At 51.0% G+C, this 22,021-nt stretch overlaps 1 protein-coding gene across 1 annotated transcript; it reads right to left on the minus strand.

The window, feature by feature from the left end:
- Positions 1-9,925: 9,925 nt before the first annotated feature.
- On the minus strand, positions 9,926-16,165 carry FOXF2 (forkhead box F2). The gene is given in 3 exon segments (XM_075747123.1): positions 9,926-10,879; positions 14,958-16,134; positions 16,136-16,165. Coding segments are annotated over 3 exon segments (1,374 nt in total). The 3' UTR covers positions 9,926-10,712.
- Positions 16,166-22,021: the final 5,856 nt, after the last annotated feature.

The following is a 22,021-nucleotide window of genomic DNA, read 5'->3' on the forward strand; positions in this document are numbered from 1 at the left end:
ACACTCTAGGCACTAGGCACTCTAGGCATCTAAATATTTCCAACCTGATTTCTGTACAAAAAAAAAATTTAAAAATTATCTGAACTCCAGCATCCACCATCCTTTTAGTAAAGGCTTTAGAAAAGGTCTTGGTTAAGTGTTTGCTAAAGAAAATAAAGCTGTCACATCATAAGAAGCCATGAACCAAAACCTGGCTACAAGAATAAATGGCAACTTTTTGTCCCTGAAAAAAAGGTTGGCAGAGAAGTGCCAAGGTCTGGTATTGTTTAACATAGATATTGGCAGCCTGGAAAGGGAAATGGGAATAAGGAAATGAAATGTCTAAATACCAATGAAGTTATTTATGTTAGTCAAATCCTGGTACTTCAGTGGGGGAGGCATGTCAGTGGGACTTAGCCAAAGCAGACGAAGGACCAATATGATGGCAGATAGAGCTAAATTGGTGGCACATGCAAAATCGGATGTACTGGAGGGGAAGGCAAAATATTCTTGTGACTGGCAGCATTTGAAATTAGCTCTGGAAAAAGACTTGGGGCTTATTGAAGGTAGCTTAACAGAAACTTCTGCTCCCTGTGCAGCTAAGAGCTGCACGTGGAGAGCAATGGGGACTATACAGCATCTCGTTAGAAGCCAGCAGTGCAATTTTGTCTATTACTTGTTGGTCAGGACCTGACATCTTAGCCAGGATTACTCCAGAGCCAGATAACTCCAGAGCAGTCATCTTCACCTGAGCCCATCACCTGAACTCTTTTACAGCCAATGGAGAGAAAACTGCATGCTCAGGTTAAGATTCATGTTCTCCTAAAGCAGAGATCTCCAAGAGGTCACATCACTCTTCCTCTGATGCCTATTTTGACTACTTTTTCTGTAAAAGGAGTTTTGACAGCTAGCTTTGATGTCTATGCTATGGAAAACTGCAGTCTACCGCCTAAGCAGGTTTCACTTCTTGTGGGGTGGGGGGTTAGGAGAATCGCAATAAGATGCTAGGGGCCAGAAAGTCTGAAGATGGTGATTAGCTGCCCTAGGAAGGAGACAAGAGAAGATATGGTAAAACCACTTAACATTAATAAAAAACTAGTTAAAATTAATCGGGAGCTTCTGTCTTGGCATTAAAGTTAAAAGAAACACAGACAAAACAGACAGAAAGAAACCAGTCTTTCAAATACCACCTAAACAGCCTTTGGCACTCCCCAGCACAGGATGCCAGAGAGGCCAAGAGCTATGTTCAAAGCTGAGTGTGGTGTAGGTTATCTAATACTTGCCTGCTGCAAAATTTCTTGCAACTTCTGAAGCATCTGGTGCTGGTGAAATGGGCTGAACGGGTTGAAAGAATATCTTATTTGTGTGCAGCATTCACCTATGAGCTTGGAAAAGAAATTCATGCTGAATTTGGTATGCAGTTCTTAGACTGTCAAGCGGGTATCTTGTGAAATGGATGCCCTGGCAAAATTAGGTGCAATGACTGATCTTCCTAAAACAATGAATGACATTCAGGATTTAGAACACATCCTCCAGAGACACTTCACCATGAGCAAGCAGGGGATGCTAGACCCCTTACCACTTCTTTTAAGTCCACCAATTTTCTGTCCCCCTTTCAAACACAAGATCCTGGATCATATGAGCTTTGAGTCTGGACTGATGAGGATCTTTCTACACTTCCTTAATGACATGAATCCACCTGAAAGAACATGAAAGCATGTACACTTTATGGGGCAGATGGGGTTTTTTTTAGGCTTCTACCTACTGCCTGTGTCTGTAAGGGTGTGAGAGAGCTGTGTCAGGTTCTTTTTCTGGTGGAAGGAACTGACCTTGTGAATGACAGCTGTGCAGGCAAGAGAGGAATTCATTATCATAGCCACAGATCAGGCTATGCAGAACATATGCTATAAGTGGGGGCTTTCCCAGCTCTGGGGGGTCCTCTCTCTGCTCTCCCTGTGCCCAATTCCCTCCTGAAGTGCTGAGCTTGGGACTTTTGTTAGCTGCATGTTTCTTCTTCTGTTTTTATTTTACTCTGCATTCAAAGGACTAAATAGTGAGAAAGGGCTGTTTCAAACGGCGTACAGGAAATGAACAAGCTGACTAGTGTGTTTGCCAGCACATGGATCTTTTTGGCATATCTAAAGACTGTCTGGACTATGGATTTGCCTCATTTTTAGCCATTGGTAGCCAACCATCAAAGGCTTTTCCATACAGAAGGAGAGACATGATTTGCTGTGGTGCATGCTCCTGACTAATAAATATGTCCTGAGATGCCCCTGGATGGGATGGTCTGTTTCATATGAGCATCTGTTTTCTGTTTTTCACCCTTGGAATGTGGTTCCTGCCTGGGGACCCTGGTTGTACTTAGATCCAGAACCAACTATGGGCAGGTAGAAACTGCTCAGATATCTTATGCCCATTTGTACTGCTCTTAGAGCCATCCCTGGGGAGGCAGCCAGCCCCCAGGTAATGGGCAGTGGTGGCTGAAAAGGAAGACAGGCCACTCCCAGGGTGAACAAATGTCAGCTGCTCTACTGCAGATGCTTTTCCACTCAATGAGAGCATGGCTTTTTGATCAATTTCCCTCTGAGGATGGAACCAAGAAGGAGCTGATCAAATACAGTACTGGCTGGTTAGTAGCCTGTCTCTGCTGGGCTAAATACCAGGTTTGTCCTTCTTTTGCTCTTTCCTATGCCGCCTGTGGGCCTGATCCACTGAGTTACTATGAGTCTGCCCTCACCTATTCTGTCTGTCTTCTCTTTTGGTCCTCTTCCTTCAGAAACTGAGTTGGAGAGTTCCTGCTATTTCCTTTAGGGAGCGGGAACTTAAGAGGAGAGAATCAGCAGGCTACAGTAAAAGAAAAAGTTTCAGGAATCCTAGTTCTTCACTTTGGATTTGGGAAAGGAACTCATGTGGATGTCTTGTCTTTTACCGAGGGATGTCTTTAAACCCTGTCCCTATAGTAGGGCTGCAGTGCGAGCCATTCATCTGTAACAATAAGAAGGAAATCAGTGGGAAAATGTACAGGAAATGTCAAGGGTTTACAGAGATCTGCATATCTGGTGTTATAATATTAGAACAGAAACAGCAATGTATGAATCATTCATGGCCATTCCTTGCCCTCATGGTTTTGGTAACAAAGGCCATTGTTTGTTTGAGGTAGTATGGAAGCAAGGCTTCTGTCCCAGGATTGAAAGAAAACTGACTTGGCAGAGGGAGAAATCTTCTGGAGTAATCAACAGGCATTGAAAGGTGAGAGAGGACAGCAAAAGAAGGCTGAAAATATCAGAAGTCTAAGGCTAAAGCATGCTGGGGGAATACCACTCTCCATTCTGTTGGCCAGATTAGGCTCTTGCTGCTCTCATCACCCTCCTGGATATTCACCGCTGTTACCATCACAAACACGCTGACATCAGGCATGACTGCTCCAGCTGAGCTCCATCTTTGTCCACTTTCTGCTCTTGCTGAGGGCAAGCACAGAGCTGTGGTCCTTTTCTCTCTTGGGTGGAAGATGTGGCTTCACTGGCTGGAGGTGGCAGTAACACACAGTGTGCCAATTGCACTTCCCGGGGTGTCTGCCGGGCATTTGCCATCTTTTGGGGAGCATGCAATTGTGAGCATCCAGGGATAAAGTAATCTTCTGAAATCCAGGCTGTTGGTTGATTTTCACAGAAAAAATAATGCTTTTGGAAAGATATTTGAAAAACTATTGGGTCTGCACATCTCTCCATACTGCCTAGTGCTGGGAGCTTGAGCAAGGCTAGGCTGCTTCACACATGCCTGTGTCTCAGATAGGTTTCCCTAAACAGCTCCTACTGCTTTCTTGACAGAGCCTCTAAGCCTGCTGAGTAACTTGGCTGAGTCCTGGACCCTGGTTCTGCTTGTTCAGACTACTTTGGACACTTTCATCAGGGAGTCAAGCCAGATTCCTCCTACTCTCTGCTCCTCTGCTGTCCTGGGACAAGCCTCTGTTTGTTTACTGGAGGTCTCTTATCTTGAGCTATTGCTTTTTTCCTGTCCGCTTCTCCTTGCTGCCTCGCACTAAGCGAAACCAACATATTAATGTATTCAAGTGTCCCAGTTCCCAGATCAGCATGGGAGCATTTGTGAATCATTGCAGCACAGCTCTGTTTCTGCCTCAGAAAAAGGCAGAAGGAGTGCACTGCAGTGAGGGGAACTTCTCATGTCCGAAAGCAGGATTTAGTGCATGATAAGAGGAGCAGAATTGGATATCGGTTTTTAAGGGATTTAATTCTGCCTTTCATAGTTACATAGTGGAGCTTCCCACGATGGCTGTAGAAGTTACCCCTGTTCTCACACCTATTTCATCAATGATTACCCCGACTTGATAACACTCACATTGCTCCCCAGTATCTGCACCTTCTCTATTATGGCTCTGCCTGTTAAGTCACCTGGGATCAAAGTGCACCTCCTGCAGCGCTTCTCTGCTGCTCCTTGTCCTCTCTAGTGAACAGCTCTGCTCTCCCTTCCTTAATGGCCAAGTGATCATCCAGCCTTACCAGCACTAAGAGACCACGCGCCAAAGGAGACACGGCAGAGGCTTCTCTGTTTCAGCAATTTTAATGTTGAAAACATTTTATTCATTTTTTAAAAGAGTGAATCCTGCTGCTGACTCTAATCTTCACTGCATCTTTCCCCTCCCATTTTGTTCATATTTGCTCCACCACAAAGGTTGAGAGGCACTGTCCTGTAACCAAACAGTGGTCTCTAAGCCACCAGCAAATGCTCTGCAAGCCACCAGTGGTCAACAAATCCCTGGCAGGGAAACCTCCAGATGAAAAAAAAAAAAAAAAACCAAAAAAAAAGAATGCAAGAAGGCCCAAGGCCTGATTTTGAAGCATTGATTCCACAAGTAAAATTGTCCAGGAGCTTCCAGTATGATCATGGTTTAGATCCAGTTTCTAACATTCAGCTATCTCACAGGGAAAAGCTGTAGCTCTTTAACATAAGGATTGCCTAGTCACAGACACTGTCCTGTTTAATTTCAATCAGCTTTGGGGAGTTGATACCACTTTAAAAGTTGGTCATATTGGCGTAGCTTGCAGCTCTACGTGTATAAACGAGGGATTACAGTGATGGAGTGTCCATAAACCAGTTATGCAGTTTGAACTAAATCACACCTTTCATCATATCAGAAAACTGCTGTGCATGAGACCCAGTCTCAGAGAGTAATTTTAAACTAGTTTGAGCTGATACAAAAATAAAACTAAGAGATTTTTCATCAAGTAAAAGGTGTTTGGTATATGTTAATCAGGACAGGTATAAACCAATCCAAAGAGGATCTCTGAAAATGAGATAAGATTGTGTACATAAAGGATTTCAGTAGTTCAGCTACATCACTTATAAAACTTCTAATTTAAACTAATGCTACCTATATTTGGACAGTGAGAATTAATGGGCTGCAACTCTACTGCAAGGAAAATATTACCAGTGGGTATCTAGTCCAAGAAATCTGTCCTTTATCAGTTCCTCAAAAGCAGCTCAGTCTCTTTGAATTACCCCGACAACGTCAAATTACCTGTAAGCCCAATGGTTCTTTTCAAAACACTGCAAATTCATTTTGCAATGGTCAAAATAACCAATGTACTGCAGTTAACATTTCTCCATAATCTCCTAAATAAATTTAAATCCACTGTTAAAATACCTCTAATTCCAGCTGCAGTTTGGTAGTGGTGTCCCAAAAAATTTTAAAACCTCCTCCTCCTCCCGGCATATTTCTTTTTAGAAATGACCAATGGAGAAGCCAATAGATTTCTATAAATCACTGTTGGATGAAAACAAGCATAAAAAGGAGGCTTGAAGTTGTTTAATATTACAGATGTTTTGGAGCTCTATTCAGTAGTTGGCAAGTCGCACGAAGCTGCTCTGAATTCTTTATAATCTAGACACAAAGATCATTGAACTCTGAGAGAACCTCTGGGCTTTTATTCAAAAATATGTTGGCTTCTATTTACCTCTTTCTTCATTTGTATCTATCAAATGGCTCAATGTATAAATAAAGCCCGGGTGTTCTTATTAACTAAGGCAGTATTTCATGCAGATTAATGCCAGCAGGTTTTGTAAAATACATCTCTATTCAAAGCTGGAGTATGTTTTGAATTAATTTCCATCCTGTATATGAATCAGGTATAGTCTACTCCAGTTCTTACACAGGGCTCAGCTGCAGCATATAGGAGGAACCTGTAGTGTTTAATTCTATTCCCATCATCGTTCTTCAGCAAAGCACTTTTAACCCTAAGCATCTGCATAATCCCATTGACTTTAATGGGAGTACTCACGTGCTCAGGTATATTAAAATCATAATTGAAAGCAGCACCTTGCTTTCTCAGGGCCTAAGTGACATACCTAGCATTTTATTGAACAGGCTTATTTAAATATTACCTCATGCATATGTTATGAGCAAATCTTTCTAGTTCAATAAAATCAGGCTTATTGTTATTGAGTAAAAAAAAAAAAAAAATTCTTTGCCTCCGAAGCAGACTAAAACTTTTACACTAAACTGAAAATATTGTATTGGCTAAAACCACTTTGCCAGTTGACCCAGGACACAGTAAGATATTAATCTAATGTTGGTCTTAATAGAATAATGGGCAAGGGAATTTAGTGGGATTAATAAACTGACTGTTTTAAAGAATGCTTTGGTCAACTACCAGCCAGAAATTCAACATCCCACATCAGATATCTGTATTTGGCTAATTTTGCCAGCGTTAAATTGATTGTTCAAATGATCCCAACTTTGGACTGGTTGAGTGGGTTTTTTCTGTGTAACATAAACACCCTCACAAGCAAAATCCCTCCACTGAGGCAGTAAGACTGTGATGAAACCAGAGAATGGAGAAAATATATATATATAAGATTATAGCGGATCACATGCAAACTGTTTGAGGCGCTCCAGCGTGATTTCTTCCCACCCTGCGGAAACTCTGCCTAGTGTGCTCTAATAATGGAAATGTTTGGATTAGTCTACATTCAATCCATTTGCCTCAGTGCCTCACCAAATGTGAGCTACACCATCAGTCTAGATGACTAACTATTTGTAATTTAGTCATAGCTTTCTTGTAGCTGTGGTGGTCTGAGGTCATTAGCGAGGCGAGGTTTGCGGGAGACGCATTATTAATGCATTAGACCAACTGATCTGGTTGGAAAAAAACTAATGCAGCTTTTTGGATACGCAAGCTCTTCATCGGGACAGACCCGAAGCCTACCTGGAAGCTACCTGCTCTCATCTCCCTTTGTGCTCACCTGTAAGGACAGAGGGGTCGTACGGGCTGAAGCCCTAGGCTGAGAGTCAGCGATGACCGTACTTTCAGACCCCGTGGAGGTGGGCAGTTGTTGTTGGGTGCTACTTGGACTAAAGCTTTGTTAAAGAAAAAAGAGGTATTGCTTAGGCATCTTGTAGTCCACACACAGAGGACAAAGCAGTCAGGGATACATCAGCAGGAAAGGAATGAAAAGATAACAAATGATAAAGAGGAAGAGAATAGACTATTGTCATAGAAAAGAGCAATAACTAATAAAGCTGCAGAGACGCAGACCTTCCCGTGTTTTATACCAACTGATGCTCATTGTAGCATAGCAACTACAGGCTGACTAGCAAATACACACTCAAATTCAGATGTGCCCTCCTAGGCTCTTTCACAACGCTCAGACTAAATATACATATCTAGATATCTGGTTTTGTTTTAACACCAGAACTTTCGGCTTTCTCTGATGCTGTAGGTCTCCGGGAGTTTCAGAGGTGAGTACTGCATCACTGCTGCTGCGATTAGAAGTCTCAATGTGCTGGATCTCTAACAAAGAATTTATTTTTCCAAAATATGAAGTATTTGGGTACGTTCAATGACTGTTAACAAATGTAAAAAGATGCAAAGAATTTTTAACCGTATCGCTAAAACATAAATATCTTGTCCTCTCAGTGGCATAGCTCTTGGTCTTGACTCTCACTGGCTCTACGGCCACTGGAGTTCCTTAGACTAAACAAGAGCTGAATTCCTAGGGTAGAAGATACTGTAATAAAATCAAATCTCAAAACAAAATCAGATCAAATTAACTTAAAAATGTGACCATTTTTTTTTCCTCCCCATTGTTTGCCAGATCACCCTTACATTCAGAAGAAAGAGCCTGGGTTCATTTTACTGACGACACCCAGAAATATACCGAGTGCCGCTTCTGAAACGTCCTTTGTTTGGGAGGCTTTAACGGGGAAAAGGGAACCTTAGTCTGTTAAACGAGAATAATCTTAAATCACTAGGGGAGAACACAGAAGCCCAAAACTGAAGGATGCCCTAGCAGATCCTTCCCCTTTCTTAGGAGATCAGCCTGTGTGAGCATTACTCACGTTTTCCGGGATATAACGGCATTCAGAAGCGGGGGAAGGAGACTAAAAAAAAAATAATAATACCCAAAAAAAAAAAAAAATTTGTCATGCCAAAATTCGGTGAAGCTGCGGAGCTGGGACGCTGCCAGCAGCACCGCGGCCGGGGAGCGGGGGTGTCCTGCGGGCGGCCGCTGCCGGGCCGGGGCCGCTGGAGGGCACTGGAGCCCCGCGCCCGGCCGCCGGGGAGGCGAAAGGCAGTTTTTTTCTCTTTGAGGTCCTGTCATTCCTGTATAAACAAGTTACGTTCAAGTGTTTAGGATATAAATTACGACCATGCAGGCTTGCCTCGGAAAGAATGTAAACACAGCACTGTGGTCGGAGCAAACTCTGAAACTGACTTTATAATTTATCACAGGCCCCGAGAAGCTCAGGGAAGAAAAGGGCATGTTTGAGCATAAATATATATTTTAAAAGATGAAGAGTTTTATTTCTATATATAATTAGATAGATATAATTTTATACGTGTATGTGTACCTGTGTATGTATGCATGTATATACTTACATACATATATATATACACACAGCATTTTGCTGAAACTCTTGCGCTTTTCAGGGTTTGGGCGCGGGGCCGGGGACAGCCGGGGACAGTGTGACGGGGCTGGCGGGGCGCACTGGGGCACGGGGACGCCTCTGGCCCCTCCGTGGGACACACCGGGCTGCTCGGCGGGCGGCGGCGAGCTCTGCCCGCCGGCGGGGCCTCGCAGGGCTGCTCCCGGGACGCGGCTGTGGCCGTGGACACCCCCCGGGGCCGAGGCGGGCCGTGCCGTGCCGAGTGGGCTCGGCGGGCATCCTCCCGCGGGGCCCGTGGGGTCGGGGCGGCCGAGGACGTCTGCGGGATGCAGGGGCGAGCAGCTCCCGGCGCCCGGCTCCGACCCTCTGCCGCTCAGCCCCCGCAAGGCACGGCGGCATCTTGGGGACTGGGTTTGTTTTGCTCCGGGTACTTCGGGGGCCCTTTTTGATTTTGCGTTTCTTTTTTTCTTTTATTTTCTCTCCCCTCCCGCCCCGTTCTCTGGCCACGCCATTCTCGCTGCCTCCCCCTAAACGCTTATCGCGAATCCTTCTCGTGTGCCCACCCGTGATATGCCCTCGCGGCTGCAACCCCGCCTTGCGCAGGGGCTGCTGTCCCCACACCTGGCAAAGCCCCGCCGAGGTGCAAAGGGACTCCGACGGGGCTGCGTGGGCAGGCGGGACGGGGACACGGGGACACAGCCACAAACAGCGGGGAAGGAGTCTCGGTCCCGGGGAAGCCCTCGAAGAGAGAAGCAGGCAGCATGGATCCTGCTGGTTTGTGTCCACTCGCCCGCTTATTCCGAAGTCTACCCAGCAGCGAGGGAAAGCAGGGTGGGAAGTGGGTACGGGCGGGCGGTGCAGCCCAGAGACCACGGCACTGGCCCCCTCGGGTCAACCGCTCACCTCTCTCCTCCACCTCCAGCGGCTGGAGGATTTGGGATTGCAGTTTTAACAATCATCTCGGATGCTGGGGTGGAAGAGTTTTCCCAGAAGCCGAGGGAAAAGAAGTGCCTGTCCAGCGCATAGTCGTTTATATACATTTTATTGGAAAAAAAAATTTGTACATCAAAATATTTTGGCAAACTGTAAAAAGTATACGTAAGTGCAAATATATTCTCCTTTTAAAGCAATAGTGTGTGAGTATACACGAGATTTATTTAAAATAATTTTTTTAAAAAATATTGTGGTAGAAAACTTTTGTAAAAATAAAAAAACAAAACGTTGTATTGCTGCAATACTGGAAAAAATTGAACTTTTCTTAAAGTCTATACACGAAAGGGCTAAACAATACTGTTTTAATAATATCGATCGGTCGGTGCTGAAGTCCATACAAAGTGTCCTTGGTGGGGCTCGGGGAGCGAAAAAAATAAAGAAGTAAATTTCCCGCTAATGCAGCAACAGAAGAGGGAGTTCTCGCAGGTGCTAGGCTGGGAGATTTATTTTTCCTATTCACAGACACTTTCCCGTATAAAAATATATCGAATTGTTCCCTTTCCCAAAGCTCGATTCTTTAGGAGATCACAGAAAGGCGGTTTATGATTAAGGTGGTCAGACTCGGCATAGGGACACTTACGTCCCACCTAACCCAACACATCACACAAGGCATTTTTTTTCTTTTAGGAAGAGCTTTGGAGCGTTACATCGGCTGTACGTGTCCTTCAAGGGATGGAGGGGGACCGAAAACACTGCTTCCTTAGGTAATTTTGCTAAGTGACTCGTGTACTATCAATGCTATCAGAGTGCACATTTTATTTATTCTGCGTGGGTCCGTCTATACCTCGGCTCTGTTCAATGCCACCTGATTGTCTCTGTTGGGGCGCTGCCTTCACATCACGCAGGGCTTGATGTCTTGACAGACGCTTTGATGGTGGTGATGGTGGTAGTAAGATCCACTAGCGGAAGGGTGAAACGAAGAAATGCCATTAAAATTGAGGACAAAATCTTTCCTGTCACACACCGGGGAGGGGTGATGCTGGTAGCGAGGCAATCCCACTGCAAGAGAAGGAAATAACAAGAGCTGCTCAGAAGTCGGGTAGCTCTGCTTGGGCGGAGCAGCCCTTTCTTCCTCACCCGCAGGGAGGAGAGGCTGCCTACAGCGGGGCTGACACACCGCTTCGTTTCCCTCGGTCTCGGCTCCCCCCCCGCCACCCCTGCAAGATTTGGGAGCTCCTCTCCGGCTTTCCTGGCAGCGGACTGGGCGCTCCCCCGGGGGCAAAGCCTGCCCCGCTTGCAGGGCAGAAAGAGCGGCGGGTCCCATCGCCCCGAGCGAGGAGGGGACGTGGATCCCCCGGAGACCTCCATCGCCCCCGGGGTGGGCTCGGGGCTGCACCCCTGCTCGTACGAACCCCTGTGCCCTCTCTGCAGGGAGGTTATAAACTGCACGACCCTGTGGCACACGGGCTGAGCAGAGGAAGGCCGGCGGAGGTGGATGCCCACGGACAGGCGCATGGCCGCATCCCGGGAGCACGCGTGTCTCGGGGCACTCCCCCCGTGGGGGCACACAGGCACTGCTATCTGCCCCTCTACCTGCGTGTTTATCAGCGTGTGGGGTTAGGTCAGCCCCTGCGTGTGGTGTAGATAAGGGAGTGCGTGTGTGCGAGGAGAGGATGCAACTTGCACGTTTTTCTGGATGCCCCACGGCCATTTGAGTCTGATGGCCATCTTTGCTGCTGCTTCCCCCTCCCCATCCCGTCCCTGGGAGGTTTTTGGTTTTGACTTGAATGGCTGTAGGTTGAATTCCAACCACGATCCGTTTGTGTGTCGATAGTGTAATTATTTATGCGTCTGTGTGTGTGTGTGTGTGTGCGCGCGCGCGCGTGTGTATATGAAGGTGCGCGCCTATACGCGTGTGTGCTTTCATAAACGTAAGATACAGACCGAGGACACCCTAAGGTTCATCAACAACAACAAGCGAAGTACATCCGCGGCACCGACATGTAAATGACCTTGCAAATTCCCATTTTCATTTCCCACAGCCTAAGGCAACCTTTCGGGGGACAAAGTCCAAGGGCCCCGTGGGAGATCATCATCATCCTCCCCCCCCCCACCCCCCCCAGCCCGCGCCGTAGGCTCGTGCTGGGATCTTTAATTTGGCAGGGTTCCTATTGGATCCGGCGGGGAGGGGAGCATTGCCTGAGCAAGGCCTGCAGGGTAGAGCCAGAGAGAGATTTGATTTGGCGTGTGGATGTCAAACTCGGCTAGTGGGATCCTGTCAAATCTGACCGAGGGTCAAGGAAAAAAAAAAAAAGAAAAGAAAAGAAAAGAAAAGAAAGAGGGAGGGGAAAAAAGAAAAAAGAAAAAAGAAAAAGGCAGCAAAAGAAGGAGAAGGAGAGAGGGAAGGAAAAAAAAAAAAAGGAGGGAGACGTCCCCGATTTTCCCCAGGGTGGCAGAGCCGGGCCCTTTGGTGGCAGCGGCCGGCGGCGCTGAGCAGGCGGTGCACACAGCCCGTCTCCTCCGGCACTGTCCCCTCCTTCACCCCGCAGAGCTCACTTTATAAAAGTGATTATTTCGCTGGATTTCCTCGGCTTTCTAATAACCCTGCTGGTATGCTCACCATAAACCGGGGCACTTTATTACAATCCTGATTCAATCATTTAGCAGGATTTAATAGTGTGTGAAAAAAATCTCTCTCTCCCCCCCGCCCCCCCAGCTTCAAAAATCCTTTTAGCAGAACCGAGCCTCCTGTTTCCAATTTTTTCCTCTCTTATTCTTGGGTCTGATGCAAATTCAAGGTTTTAAGTCCGCCCTGTCACTGTCATGAGTAGAGGATTATTGACCGATCAACAGCGGTTGCCACCGAATTTGCTCTGCATTTAACTAAAAGAAAGGGAAAGGCGAAATTCACTTGCTACTGCTTTTGTGGAGAGAGGAGGAGAAAAATTATTGTTGGTAATAATTACGAATGAAAGAGCTTGGATCATTTTCCCCCATCCCCTTTAACTCTACTAAAACATTTGTGCCGTGGAGATTTTACGTAGCACACGAATGAGGATTAGATCCACTCAAAAAAATAGAGATGGTTATTTGTTTTGAGGGGTTTTTTGTTTATTTTGTTTTTGGTTTTTTTTTTTTTTTAATTTAATCAGGAACGGGGATGGCTTCCACTAAAGTCCTGGGCTCAGATCCTGATGCTGTAGAAAATAAGTAGAGAAATGCCGTTTTGCAAAGTGCCGGCATTAAATCTGAGCTGCTGGAAACGGACGCTCGTATTCGGCATTAAGAAAGCGTCTGTCGGTCCATCTGCGTATGTATCCGTCCTTGAATAGAAACAATTCGGATTTAAACCGCCCTAGCCTCGGAAACCGTAGTGGGCTCTTCGGGGAGGGACACCAGAACCCTTGTTCTCTCTCCCTCTACTTTTTGTTTTGAAGAGCTATTCTTGGACTGCTTCGAAATGAAAATTTCTCACCCAGGAATCGCCTTTCCCTCCTCGGGTGTCCGGTAGGAGGAGGGGGCAGCTGCCTCCCAACCCCGATCCTCGGGCCAGACCCACTCTCGCACCACGCGTGGCCCCGTGGGCCCTGCGCGGCGGCCCCCGGGACCGCAAGAAGTAAAACAAACAGAGAAAAAAAATCCCAAAGAAAGGAAAAGAAAAGAAAACAAACAAACAAAAATCCAAGTAACAGCAGCAATAACAACAAACCAAAGCAGAAATTCCTAACGGTAAAGGTACGTATTTCAGCGGGGGATGCCCTTGTGAACCCGCCGGCCTCTCGCCCCGGCCCTCAAAACCACGTGGAAGGACGACCTGAATCTCCGAAAAGTGGGTTTAAACCTCCGCAGCAGAGCCCCGTGGGCACGGAGGAGCCCATCTGGGGACACACCGCGTCCCCGCAGCCTTCTGCGCCGAAACCCCGCTAAGGCGGCGGCGAGCCCCTCCGCAGCCGCCTCTCTGCAGGAGCCACACCAGGGCTATTCAGGGGTTTGGTTTGATTTTTTTTTTTTTTTTTTTTTAAGGGAGGAAAATTTGCAACAGCTTGGTTTTCCCCTGACACTCCAAGTCCCTTCTGCGGTGATGGCAAAGCGGCTTCCCCGGCGGCTGGGCACTCCAGCTCGCCCTCCCCTCGGCGGCAGCAGGCTGTGGGGCGGCCGGGGCAGGCTGCGGGGCTCGCACAAGGACGGGAGAGTGATTGACAGGCGCCCAAGGAGGGGGCGGGAGGGGACCCAGAGCTGAGGGTCGCCTGTATTTGTTACTTGTTGAAATTCCCATAAAATTGAACAAGACCTCGCTCTCATAGGGGTTAAGTCAGGCTAAAATCCTCTTCGGTGTGGTCCAGCCCAGACTGTCTTTGTTTGCTTAACCTCCGGGACCCGCGTTTAAAAGGGCTATTTGGAAAATTTCCCCGTAAGAGCCCAACATCTTTTACCCATTTTTGTGCTCGGATTTTTCTGAGCAGACATTGTCTGTAATCACCGGCCGAAGGGGCGGGGGGGGAGGTGGGAGGCAGAGACCAGAAAACTCTTTCGCTCCCGTTGCAGAAATACACTGGATCCGCTTTAATCTCTCTCGCATTTTTCAAGATAAGCTCTTTTTTTTTTTTTTTGCCCCTTTTTTTTTTTTTCCCCGCAGGGCTTAGGGAATAATATTTAACGCCTTTTTTTGATTACTCCCGCGACGCGTCTCCGCGGACCGCGGTTTACCGAGGCGGCGGCGATGCCTGGCGGCGCTCCCCGTTAAGTGAAGCCGCAGCCCGGGGCGGCGGGGCTCGCCCAGCTACCGCCGCTGCGCACATGTCGCCAGCACCGAGGGGGACGTGCGAGCCGGGACGGAGTCGGGACGAAGCCTGAACGGAGCCGGGCTTTCTTCGGAGCGTTACTTCTTGGCTCTGGGCAAGAAGGAGGGATGCTCGCAGCCGTTCCCACAGCCCCCCCCCCCCCCCCCCCGACAACCCCCCTATCCCGAAACAGAACAGCTCCAACCCACGGGTATTTTCCTCTCTCTCGCAGACAATGCCCCTCTTTTTCCTGCACCGTGGAGGTCGGGGTTTCCCCGGACGAAACCCCCGTCGCCGGAGAAAGCCTGGCCGACGCCGCGCTCCCCGCCGCCCCGGCCGCCCCCCCGGGTCCCTACCTGAAAGGTCGTCGCGGGGGGTCTGGTGCAGGTAGCCCTGCTCCAGGGAGTAGGAGGGCACGCTGGAGTGGATGCCGGAGGAGGCGGCGTTGGCGGCGGGGAGACCCTGCTGCTTTATGTAGGGCGAGGCCCCCGAGGCTGTCCAGTGAGCCGAAGGGCTCGTGTAGGGCGAGTGGCACTCGATGGCGCTCGCCATGGCCGGCGAGGAGGGCACGGGGCTGCTGCTGCTGTCGGGGCCGTAGTCCCCGTTGGCAGTCACCGGGCAGCTGGCCATGTAGGTCGAGCCGGGGTTGGGCGACATGTGGGGGACGTGGTGGCCGCTGCTGAGTCCCTCGTAGCCGCCGGCCATGGCGTTGGGCATCATGTCGAGGTTGTAGCCGTTGGAGTGGCAGGCGAGGGAAGCGGGGGGCGCCTGGAAGTCGAAGCCCTGCGGGAGGATGGAGGCGCCGAAGCCCAGCCCGTTCATCATGCGGTACATGGGCTTCAGCGCCTGGCATTTCCTCCTGAAGCCGCGGGGCCGCCGTCGGAAGGAGCCCTCCTCGAACATGAACTCGCTGGCCGGGTCGATGGTCCAGTAATGGCCCTTGCCCGGGCGGCCCAGGCCCTTGGGCAGCTTGATGAAGCACTCGTTGAGGGAGAGGTTGTGGCGCACGGAGTTCTTCCAGCCCTGGTAGGAGCCGCGGAAGAAGGGGAAGCGGGCCTGCAGGAACTGGTAGATCTCGCTGAGGGTCAGGCGCTTGGAGGGCGAGCTCTGGATGGCCATGACGATGAGGGCGATATAGGAGTAGGGGGGCTTCTCGGGCCGCCGCAGCCCCGAGCTGGCCTTCTTGCTCTTGGAGGACGCCGCCGCCGCCGAGGAGGAGGAGGAGGAGGAGGTGGAGGTGGAGGAAGAGGAGGTGGAGGTCTCCAGGGCGGAGGAGGGCGGCCGGCTCATCTGGAGAGCTCCGGGAGCCGGGCTGCAGGAGCGGAGAGGGACGGGGGGCTCCAGCCGCTGCTGGCCGCTCTCGGTGGTCATCTGGCGGAGGGAGGAGAATGGGGCAGGGTGGGGTGAGGCTGGGAGGGAAGGGGGGGAGCCGGGCGGGGTGGGTACCGGGGCGGGGGGTGCCCCGTAGGGGGAGAGCGGGGGGGGGGGCGGTGGAAGCTCCTATCCTCCGGGCACCTCCTCAGCGCGGCGGGCGGCGGCGGGGCGGCGGCAGCGCCCTGCGCATCCCTCCCCGCGGTCCCTTGCGCAATGGCTCCTCTGCTTTCCGCCGGAGCCAGGCACTGGCGGGATGGACCGGCCCGGCCCCGGCCCGGCCCCCGCCCTCCCCGCGCCGTGCCGCCCGCGGAGGCTCCGCTCAGCGCCGCTCCGCTTCCTTCTCTGCCCCCCACCTGGGGACCATCCCGCTGCCTAATCCGGCAAGGGGAGGAAGCGCAAGAGCCCCCCCTCCAATCTCTTCCGCAGTGTTATTCTTTCATATATACTTTTTTCTTGCTTAAAAGGCACAGAGCGACTGCCTAACAGTTTCTTCAATCTTGCTTCCCCCCCCCCCCCCCCCCCCGCAGACCCCCCTGAATCCGGCCGAGAAATCAGCAGAGATAGAAAGAGAGGGGGAGCGAGAGGGGGAGCGAGAGACCACCCCCTTTCCAGCTGGCCTCTGTCCACCCGTCATCCGAGCAGGAGGCGCTGCTGCCGCTGCTGCTGCGGCACCGTCCCCGGCTCATTCTCGCTGCCGGTCCCGCAGCACTCAGCGACACCGTTTACCGCCTCCCCGGGGCTCCCCGGGCCCCGCATGGCCCCGGGGCGAGGGGAGCGGCTGCCAGCCCGAAGCTCCTCCGGTGCGCCCCGGGGCACACGGGCACTGATGCCGCCGGGTGAGGGCGTGGGTACGTGTGAGGGGGTCGCCCACCCTGCGGAGCCCCGGGCAGTAGTGTGTGCTGCTCCTCAAGCCTGCTAGACCTCCGGTTTTTAAGACTTCTCGCTACCTCTCGCCACCCCGCACCCCTCTATAAAATGCAATTCATTTTATAGGGCAACAGGAGTCGAGTCCGAGGACCAGGGATGCGCCGTCCCTCCGCCCCCCGGGGACGTCCCCCCGGTGCAGCGGGTGGGTCACGCGTGTTGGCAAACGCTGTTTGCCGGAGGAAACGGGGCGCCGGAGGGGGGCAGGGAGGAGAGGGGCCGGCGGAGGCACAGGCCTGCTCCCAGATGATGGAAGAGGCTCCAAGATCAAGCTGGAGACGGAAGGAGGACGGCGGCAGGACGAGAGGCAGAGCAGACAGGGATGCTGGACCGAAGGCACGGGGGTGGGAAGGACTCGGGCAGAGCGGGACGCCGTGTCAGCGTGCCTGCAGCGCTGTGTGTGTGTGTGTGTGTGTGTCTGCGTGTGTCTCTGTGTGTCCGTCTGTCTCCAGCGCAGCTCCGTGCTGAGAGCTCGCTGGTGGGTACGGGCAGGGAGGGGGTGGGGCTGGTCCCAGACAGTGACCTGCAGTTGAGTGGAAGCAGGCTTTTTCCATCAAACTCTGCCTGGATACCACACACAGAGCCCAAGTGTCAGTTTACTGCCCTGAGCCCGGCTCCTTTTCCCTAAGCTCCACAGTAATTAGACAAAGAAAACCTAAATTAACTGAACAGGCGTCGACAGCTTCCTCCAGATCACCACTGCTACATACATGGGAATGTGTCCGAAAATGGCTTGATTGTATCTGAGGATCAGCTAAGAAAAACACTACCAAGCCCGGCAATGTTTACTACACATTTTTAATAGAAAAAATAATCGTCCGGTCGATGGACCGTGTTTACCTTTCCTGGGGCATCGATTTAAATTGTTCCCATCGTAAAAAAAAACAAAAACAAAAACAAAAAAACCCCCCAAAACCAAAAATCAAGCAAACAAAAAAACCTCCTAAATATCTAGCTGGTTTTTTTTCTTTTTTTTCTTTTTTTTTCTTTTTTTTTTCTTTTTTTTTTTTCTTTTTCCCTGGAGGGGCAGGGAGGCCGACGTGCAATTCCTGATCTCCTTGTAACACCCTATTCGGAATATTTAAAAATAATATATCCCTGGTTTTATATGTAAACATCCTTCCCCGCTCTAGATCGGTGAGCGAGTGTGCTTTTTTGCCTTACGCGGCGGGACGTCTGTCTAAATGTCACCTTTGGGTGACATGTCCAAGTAATTTCCGCGATCTTCAAGAGGCTAAACGCATGAAAGGCAAGGAGGGGCGAAAGTTGCCTGAAAATCACTCTAACCTGCCCCCGTTTCAGACAGTTCGTTTTGATCATTAACGTCAGTCGAGAGGGAAGAGGCATTTACTCCCAACACAGGTGTCACGATATACGAAGATGTCGTTGCTTTCCCCGCTGTGCGAGACAAGACGGACAATGCAGCCAAGCCCGGCATGCAGCTTCAATCGCGACTTGACCCAGCGATACGAGAATCGAGGGTAACACATTCAGTCGGCTGCCTTCTACCTGTTAGCCATGTCCTCTTCTTCGCAGCAGACGCTTGTATGAAACATAGCATCAAGACATGGTCCTGAGACTCTAAAAGATGGTTTGAAGTGCCTATGATTAAACAGAAGTGCGTTTGCTGTTTGGTGGAGATGTTTATTTTGGTTGGTGTATCCATTTCTGAGCTGATCCCAGCTTTGGAGCACAACTGGTTTGTTTTACCAGAGTATACGGAAATTAAACTTTTTGGCAGATTTGGTTACTCAGATGTTGTTCTATAATCATCGTTTTTATTCTAGGAAATCTCTTCATTATTGCGGTTTCAGTTTCATGTTCATAACATAGTCCCTCCTGCTTCGTGTGCTAAATGAAATAACTTAGACTAAACCAGTTAAGAAAACGGGAGAAAAATATGAAAGATAAATGTTTATGGTTATCTTGGAGTCTTTTAAAAATTTTTGTTGCCCTCTTTTTGTTCTTTTTCTGTTCTTTTCCTCCCTTTTTTTTAACTGCGTGCTTCAGGCTCTTTCCTCTCCTCTGAGGTCCTGCAGATGAGAAGCGTTTTTTCAATTAAACCCGAGACTGAAACTTAAACAAATCCCTCCAGTATTGTAAAAGTGCGTTTCCTTAAGCCCTGGAGGATTTTCCTCCAACTGTCAGTTTCAGGGTGCCTGGATTTAGATCTCGATCTGCAGCGGCTGACAGAGATCCCTTTCCGCATGAGGGGCATGCGGGCATTTTAACGAGCCGGAGGAGCCGAACAGCCGCAGCGGAGCGACCGGCACCCGGCCCCGGCGGCCCCGGCAGCCCGGGGCGACCGGCTGGGCGGGGGCCAGCCCCGCCGCGGCGGAGGCAGCAGAAAGGCCGGGATGGGAAGGGACTCGCAGCGGTCCTGCCCCGTCCTTTGTGCTGCTCCCGGGACCTCTTGACTTCTCGAGACCTCTGGCAGTAGCCGTGCGATCCCGATGTTTGTTTGGAGAGGTTTTTCCGCTTTTTTTCGCTACCCCCCCCCCCTTTCTTTTCTTTTTTTTTTTTTCTTTGCGTACGCAATGGGCAGCAGGCGTGACTCTTTTTATAGACGTCTCCCTGATGACCGCCATCAGGACCCTTCTTCCCAGCTCTTGTTGAAGAGTCGGTCTCTCTGTACTTTCCCGAGGCAGAGGAAAAGGGCAGATGATCACAGCATCCGAGGGGTTGAGACACCTCCTATCTCAAGGGCAGGCAAGGACATTCAGCACAAACGCAGGGGCCTACCTCTCCTTGTGGGGAAAAAAACCCAGCCCGACCCCAAAAACATCACCAGGCATGCTCCCTGCACAGAACGGGCACCTCTCGTAGCATTTTGCAAGGGGTTACCTAGGGTATTGCCACATGGGTTTGGCTAGCTTCCTGTGAAGATACCTTGGGAAATTTTTCAGCAATGCCTAGATGTGGGGGGGAGATAAGCCTTGGTCAGGACACCTCCGTGAAGGTAGCAGTCGTGAATTAGCAGGGCCGCACCTTTCCCTTTCCTCCCTGCTGCCCAGCTCTCCGGTCCGGGGCAGCTTTGTTCAGTGCCCGAGGATGGAGGGAAAGACCAGGCGAGAAACAAAGTTTGGGCGAGAAGCCGGCCAAGAAGCAGTATCTATTCGCCTTTGGGGAAGAACTTTTCAGGGAGAAATCAGACTCCGCAGGTGGGAGAAGGAGTGCCACCCAGCCCTCCCACGCTGGACACGCAGGACCCTGGCTCCCGGGAGAGTCCCTCAGGGAGCCGGGACTCCGTGGGTCCTTGGGGCCGCGCAGGGGAAGTGCGAGGACTGAACACCGGGGGCGCGGTGACATCCCCCCCTCTCTGGACAGGTTCTGCTTTCCCAGGCGTTTGAACTTCAAAGGGCTGAAAAGAAGTTCTTGACTTTTAGATTTTCCGGGAGGGCATCTACAGCCTAGGGTTTTGTTGCCGTGTTGACCTCCCATCCCTCCCAGCCCCCCCAAGAGTGCCTGCACCCCCTGCACCCCATCTCGTCTTCATCACTGCACAGAAGCCGTGGCAGAAAGACACCCTGCGAGGTTGAGGTGCCTAGTCTCCGTCCGAGCTCGCTAAGCGCAGGGTTTAGCAAAGCCGACTTCCACCCAGCCGCGGGGCTCTGCTGGGTGTGCCGAGGGTGGTCTGCCGGGACCCACCGGCCCCGCCGTCCCGGGCTGACGGGGCGCGGGAAGAGGGGGCTCCCCAGATGTGGGGTAACGCAGGGGCTCCGACTGATGGAGGAGATCTGGCCGCCCTGCAGATACCGTGGGTATTGCAACAGCCCGTCGGAACTGCGCGGACACCGCGGCGGTTAAACCTGCACAAAGACACGCTCCGCATATAATAATAGCGTCGGTTTTGTAAGTGTCACCCCCCGAGTACTTCCACCAAGTGTTTGTGTGGGTAGACTTTGCTTTTCCTATGCCAGATGACAATGTTAAAGATTTTATCCCCTCCCAGCTCTGCACAGCTCCAACTGAACTTCCCGGAGCATCAAAATAAACCCCCTACAGCGGTCAGGATATAGGTCACCTCTCTAAAAGGAAACACAACCCTTCCAAAAATATAAAACATCTTTGACGTAAAAAAAGAAAAAAAAAAATACTCTTTTGTCTCCGAGCATCCTCTGTCGGTGTAAATAAAACGTGACGGGCGCGGGGTAAAATAAGAAGCGGGTTGTTTCGAGATCAGAGCAGAGGCGAGGTCCCCGCGCAGTGCGGGCAGCGGCAGCGGAGCAGGCAGCTCCGGGCAGGTGGAGGGCTCTGCCGCGCTCCCCGTGAGGAAGCAGGCTGCTGGCTTGGGAGACCTCCGAGAGGACGTTGCAAAAAAGATGGGTGTCGGACCCGATCCGCGCTCCTCCCCCCCCCCTCATCCCGGTCGGGTCTCAATGGTAAAGGTCGCGCAACAGCCAGCAGCGACAGTGCAAAAATATCAGCGGCAGCCCTTGCCGTGGGATTCATCGTGTCTCTGCAAGGCTGTAGGAAAAGCCACCCGCTAATCCTGCTCCGCATACCCCACTGACAGCCGCGAAGAAGGGCAAACACGGTTTGGCCCGAGATCTGAACACACGGTACCTTTTTGATTGGCTTCTCCCCCGCCCAAGTTTACATTCCGATCAAATGAGATTTCTGACTTTACACATTGTCAATAATTTTCATACGTGCTCCGACCTAAATTGCTTTCCATACCATTTTCAGCAGACAAATAATTTCAGCGGGGCCAGAGAGCCAGAGGTGCCCCCGGCTTTGGCGGAGGGCTGCGCTTTTCTCCCTGCTCCTCGCCCCCCCGCCCCCAGGACGTCCCTCCCCCCCCGAGCCCTCCGGCCGCCGCCGCCCCCAGCCCCAAACGCCCCCGGCGGGGCGGCATCCCCTTCCCACAGAAACCCACGTGAAAAGCTCCGCGGGACGCCCCCGGCGCCAGACAGCGGGACTCGCCGGGTGGGCAACGAGGGGGAAACCATCGGGGGCGGGAGTGGCTGGGATGCTAGGCGTATCAGTAGCATCGGAGGGTGTGCGGGTTTGTTCTAATTCCGGAGGAAGCAGGGCCCGGGGCGATGCGCGCAGCCACCAGCTCGGCCCCGCCGGGCAGCTCTGCGTGCCCCTCACCCGCGTCGCGGCGGTGCCCACAGGC

Source organism: Balearica regulorum, chromosome 2 (genome assembly GCF_011004875.1).
Source record: "Balearica regulorum gibbericeps isolate bBalReg1 chromosome 2, bBalReg1.pri, whole genome shotgun sequence".
NCBI lineage: Eukaryota > Metazoa > Chordata > Aves > Gruiformes > Gruidae > Balearica > Balearica regulorum.